This window comes from Nestor notabilis, unplaced genomic scaffold (genome assembly GCF_000696875.1).
Source record: "Nestor notabilis isolate BGI_N333 unplaced genomic scaffold, ASM69687v1 scaffold12164, whole genome shotgun sequence".
NCBI classification, from domain to species: Eukaryota; Metazoa; Chordata; class Aves; order Psittaciformes; family Psittacidae; genus Nestor; species Nestor notabilis.
Genome location: NW_009924306.1, coordinates 3844 through 9461, shown reverse-complemented (window position 1 = coordinate 9461; position 5618 = coordinate 3844). Strand labels below are relative to the sequence as shown.

At 46.2% G+C, this 5618-nt stretch overlaps 1 protein-coding gene across 1 annotated transcript in view; it reads left to right on the top strand.

Moving 5' to 3' along the window:
• Positions 1 to 3: 3 nt before the first annotated feature.
• AIFM2 (apoptosis-inducing factor, mitochondrion-associated, 2) overlaps positions 4 to 5618 on the top strand; it is a gene marked incomplete at its 5' end in the record, with an annotated part of 5784 nt that continues 169 nt past the window's right edge. Inside the window, 7 exons of the mRNA XM_010012544.1 lie at positions 4 to 22; positions 876 to 991; positions 2428 to 2547; positions 2949 to 3041; positions 3355 to 3463; positions 3654 to 3806; positions 4572 to 4777. Coding sequence (XP_010010846.1) covers positions 4 to 22; positions 876 to 991; positions 2428 to 2547; positions 2949 to 3041; positions 3355 to 3463; positions 3654 to 3806; positions 4572 to 4777 — 816 coding nt within the window. The remainder of the gene's footprint in view (positions 23 to 875; positions 992 to 2427; positions 2548 to 2948; positions 3042 to 3354; positions 3464 to 3653; positions 3807 to 4571; positions 4778 to 5618) is intronic.

Sequence of the window (5618 nt, the reverse complement as noted above, 5' to 3'; positions counted from 1 at the left end):
CTCCGTGCCGCCGTGGAGAGCGGTAAGGGCTCAGTTCAGTCCCACAACCTTCCCCCTCCGAGCGTCCCGATGGTCAGTGCTCTTACCGCCACCAGTGACTGCAGCAGCTCGGGGGAACTCTGGGAGTAAGGAGGAACGGCATACTGGAAGTGCTTCTGCCACCCTGTTGATGGTGGAAGACTTGATGTTTTCTGTCTGGAAAACAAATACTTGGCTCTGGGAGGACTCACAGACAGTCTGTGTTAAGCTAATTGCATGTCTGTGGGGAAACCTGAGCAAAAACTACTCCTTGTCCTTGTTTATTATTTCAACTGTTTAGAAGATGACTAAGCTAAAACTAAGGAGCAGTTGGAAGGGGTGAATGAATGCCTCTCTGTATCTGGCCCTGGATGATAAAACTCCATGAGCTGCTCAGGTTTGTCTGGGATCTCAATTGGGAGGCTGTGCTAACACCATTACTCCAGTTGCTGGGGATTTAGGGAGAGAAAAATCTCATATTCAAAGCTGGGAACAAGCATCAAAGGTTCTCAAAAGCTTGGTCTGAGGGGCAGAAAAAGGTGACAAAAAGCCACTGACATCCTGCCTGAAATGCCCTAGACCAGGCAAACCAGTAGAGGAGATTCCATATGGGGAGCAGAGACAAAGCAATCTAGCCATGGGTCACTTGGCCTCTGAGGAGATAATCTTATCAAAACCAAAGCAAAGGCCCTGAAGCTCATTGTTGGGCAGAGATAACACACGGCAGAGGCCTAGCATGTGGTCCCAGGTGCATACAATGCTTTTATCTCAGCAAAGATAGCATGAGGGGCTAAGAGAAGAGGGGTCTGTTAGCCTCCACAGAGGGAGGGAGATCTCTGTTCTCTCTTTTACTACAGGATTTGCCAAGAAGACTTTCATCTCCTACTCCGTCACCTTTGGAGACAGCTTCCGACAAGGCAAAGTTGTTGGCATAGACCCAGAGAGGCAACAAGTCTTGCTCAGTGATGGTGAGGTGGGTGATGCAATAACTTGCAGTGAGTAACTCGGCTGCCTTATGGGAACACCTGCTGATGTGGCAAGTCAGTCTTCAGCAGGCTGTGTTGTCAATTTCCCCTCCTTAGGGTTTTTCTTCAGCTGTGTCGTGGCTGTGAAAATGCAGCACTCCAAATCTAGGCTATGTTGGCTTCAACTGGTGATATCTGTTTGGAGAAGTGACTTGGAATTTAGGTTTCAGACTGCTGTCCATGCTTGGAGTCCTCGAGGGCAAGAGAGATGAGCAGGACCACAGGGCACCTACAGGAAATGTGCCTCTGAGCAGGAGTGTAACACTCATCTGCCAGAGGAAGAGGTGTGTGTATATGCAGAACAGAATCATGCTCTGGGAAAAACAGACTGGACTCTTGCCCTCGAGTTGGATGAGAGCTGGGATTGCTGTCCAGTTGTGGCAAACACCCCGCATCTCCTGCAGTGCAGGCCAGCTGAGCCCATGGACCCTGGACTGATCCAGTAACTCCCAGGCTCAGAATTCACACACACATACAGGGTTCCTATTCTGATGTAACCTTCAGCTTGGCTGAAATACCTGATCCCAAACAAACCACAGCCCAAGCCCTCGGGGAGGGCACTGATTTCTTTCCTCTAGGTTTCTCCCATCTGTGGGCAAATACACAAATGCTCATGCTTAATACTGGCCCTGTAACTCTAGGAAGCCGAGAGGAATGAAACCAATGATGTGTTTCTATGGAGGGCTGCCCTAGAGAGAAGCAGGCCCCTAGCAATCTCCATTAAAACCAAGAGGCAGTAGTGTTGGGAAAGACTAGCATTTCATCACCCTGAAGAGCTTGGCAAGAGACCGTCTTACCCCACACGTGCTGAATGGCACCATCCCTTCTAACCAAGCTTAAGTGGCCTACAGCTGTGTTGGGATGTGGGTGTGCAGCAAATAAATCACCCCATCTAGTGCTCAGATGATCTTTTACTCTTAGGTCTGGATTTAGAGCTCAACAATTAACCCTAGAGCTCAGATCCTTATCTAACTGTAGGAAGAAACAAGAGCAGCAGCTCTGCTAACTTTTCAGCCAGAGCACCTCATCTCTCTGATGAGAAGAGGGTGAAGGAGAGAAGCCTGGAGCCAGCTGTGATGGTAGCTTCAGAGTTTGGAACAAGTATCAAATCATTTCCTGTAAACTTATGGTAGTGTCTGTAAAGGTCTCGGCTTACCTGAAGAATGGTGCTGCTCTCAGACCCTGAGGCAGACAGTTACTTGGTGTCACTTGAATCAGGTCTCTTCCTAAAGTAACTTTCTGACAGTGGCGCAAGTACTTGCCTTGTTATCAGCAAGAGCTGGAGGAAAGTGAATGAGAGAATAGCACCTAGGAGGCAACAACACTGTTCCATGCTCTGTTTTTATGAAGTCTTAACATCCTATTCCATCTTCTGCCCTCCTAGGAACTTCACTACTCCCATCTCATTCTTGCAACAGGCAGTGATGGGCCATTCCCTGGGAAGTTCAACAAAGTCATTGATATGGAAAGCGCCATCCAGACCTATGAAGACATGGTTAAAGAGGTGAGGAATCAACTTACTGCTAGGAAGTGTTGCCTGCCTTTGTTCAGCTTCCCTGCCCGGGACAACCACTACAGGTATCTGGAGCCATCCATGCCCAAGTTCAAGAGATCTCGATGCCTGCAGGAAGAGGCCAGGACAAGGAGCTTGTCTAGCATTCTTTGTGCCCCAGGGGAAGATGAACTGTCTGTGCAGGGGAAACCTGAAATGCTCAACATTGTTACAGTGTACGCAGGAAGAGCGCATTGGGTTCTCATTGCTTGTTTCCTCTTAATGAAATAGGTGGTTTACTGCTACTGGGCCAGTGCTGTATCTCAGAAGGTCTGTTCACAGAGTGGTGGAAGGTATCCGATTTCCTGCACCAAACAGTTCTTTTATAACATGAGTTTCCTCTTTACTTCCAGATTGAGAAATCTGAGCGCATCCTGGTAGTGGGAGGTGGTGCTGCTGGAGTAGAGATGGCTGCAGAGATCAAAACAGAGTACCCGGAGAAAGAGGTAGTAGCATATTAGTCACAATTAACTTCATCTTGGTTTCAAAGACTGTTCTTCTGCGATGGTCCTGCTGGAGGTACCTGAGACCACTGCAAATCAGGAGTTTCCATGCAACGGCAGCCTTCAGCCCTACTGCCTCCTCTTCTGAGAGCACTCTATAGCCTGCCACCACAGTTATTGGGACTAGATGCCTTTCACCAGCTCACTCTCCTTAGACATACCGCAGGGTGGAAGGAAGCTTAGCTATATCTGTTCCCCACTTTGTACCCCCTGTCCCATCCTTGTGTCCACCTGTTTGCTGTTTTGTCCCCAACAGGTCACCCTCATTCACTCAAAAATTGCACTAGCTGATGTGGAGCTGCTACCTCGCGTCCGTCAGGAGGTGAAATTGATTCTCCTCAGAAAAGGAGTGCGCCTCTTATTGAGTACGTACTTAGACTCTGAAGCTTTATAAGCTGCTCTTCTTTAGCCAAAGCATCTCCTTCTGATGTCTTCTTTCTGACTTTTTTGACTAAGCATGGCTCCCTTGAATTCCTGTTTCTCTAGATACCTCTGGGTTAGCTGGCAACAGCAGCCTAGTAAAGGTTTGTGACCCAGGGCTCTCTGTTGCAACAGGTGAAAGGGTCAGCACTGTGGAAGATCTCACGACAAACCAGTTCCAGAAGGACATGGTAGTAAGGACGGAAAAGGGCACTGAGGTGGTTACTGACATGGTGGTTATGTGCACGGGTATAAAGATTAACTCTTCAGCATATGCTGCTGCATTTGGTAAGTGAAAAAACACTGAGGGGTGAGAAGCAACACCGTTCTTCAATGTCTTGTAGTTGAGTACTGTGAGGTTAGCAATCCACTTTACACAACTTGCAGTGGTTATCCCATGATTACAGAAAATGTGCTAACATCACATGAAGTACTTAACTGTGAAATGTGACCATCAGAAACTTACAGACCATAGATCAAGTGGCTAAGTCTTCTCCAGCTCCTTCTGCTAATACTTCCAAGGAGCCTTAGTGTCCTTGTTCAGCATGAGGCAGATGACACCTAGAAGTTGATGGTAACTCCTGCTGTCAGGGCCAGGATTACATCCTAGATTTGTGCTGAGTTCTGAGCAAAAATAGGCTCAGCACATTCAGTGTTCTTGCTGAACTATCCATGTCATTGGGTGTTCAGCCAATTAGTTGGTGATACATCTTCAGTCTAAGTCCTCTTACAGCCCAGTTTCAGTATGGCACTACAACTATGGAGCAGTACAACCATTCTACAGTCTCTTTCTCAGGCTGTATACACTAGCTCTTAATGTTTTCTTGATGTTTCTACTGAAGTATCAAAGGATGATTCACTGTATGAGATTGTAGTAATTAATTACAGCAAGACAAAAAATATCTTTACCCTGGCATGTAGAAAAGAGGGTGAATAAACAGTTCCTCGCTTTGTGTCAATGACATGTTTGATAACATCATCAGCATTTTGGGGTCTCAGGCCACAACAAGCAACGCAGAGCTCCTTCTGAAAACTTGCTGTTTGGCAAAACAGGGGACAAAATGGCAAGTAATGGTGCTTTGAAAGTCAACAAGCACCTCCAGCTGGAAGGCTATGAGAACATCTATGCCATTGGGGACTGTGCAGATCTGAAGGAACCAAAGATGGCCTACCACGCTGGGCTCCATGCCAACATCGCAGTGACAAATATCATCAACAGCCTGACACATAAGCCTCTTAAAACCTACAAACCAGGTAAAGGTATCTCATAACACCTGCGTTAGATCTTGGGCTGCTTTTATGCAGGGAACAACTGTTTAACACGTACACATCGTAACTTGCACGTGACACTGATCGGGGTGAAGGAACTCATGGTTGGGGTTGACTATATAAGCTTAAATCTCAGGTTTCATCTTAGTTCTTGCCAAAGACACTGTATATGTTAATTACCTGTGTCAGTCTATGGTTACGAGTCCTTTCTTCATTGTCTTCCTGATAAATCTACTGTTGGGTGTCTGCTATTCATCAACCTCATTTCCTTTTCTTTACATTGCTTACTGTTCAGTTGAATCCTGGGAACAAGGAGATGACTTGACTTTCTCCTCCTTTCTCCCCTTAAACCACACAACAAATAAACTGAACAACCTAGTCTCAAAAATCTAGCTAGGTGATGGGTTTCATTAATAAGCAACTGATGTAAATACTTACCATGACTATGTTGAAAACTGTTCCACATGGTTATCTGGACACCAGTTTGGTTTTTAAAGGCTGCTCTGCCTATTTAGATTTCTTTCTACTTACATTTTGTCATCTCTGTCTTGGACTCCCTCTTGGGAAGAGAAAATCATTCTTCTTATGTGTGTACAAATACAGCCCAATCCTTCAGCAATCCCATTAATGAGAGGTAGAGCAGATTGTAGAAAGGAGAGAGTTGTAAGTAGTTCTCCTTCGGCCTCTTGCCTTGTCATGCAGCGCATGAGTCGTGTGCTTAGCAGTATGTGTGGGTAAGAAGGTAGGGTTTGGACAAAATGGAACACCTACATGCAGTAGGGCTTGATACTTAGGTTTCAAACTGCTTAACTTAAACATCTACATCTTCTT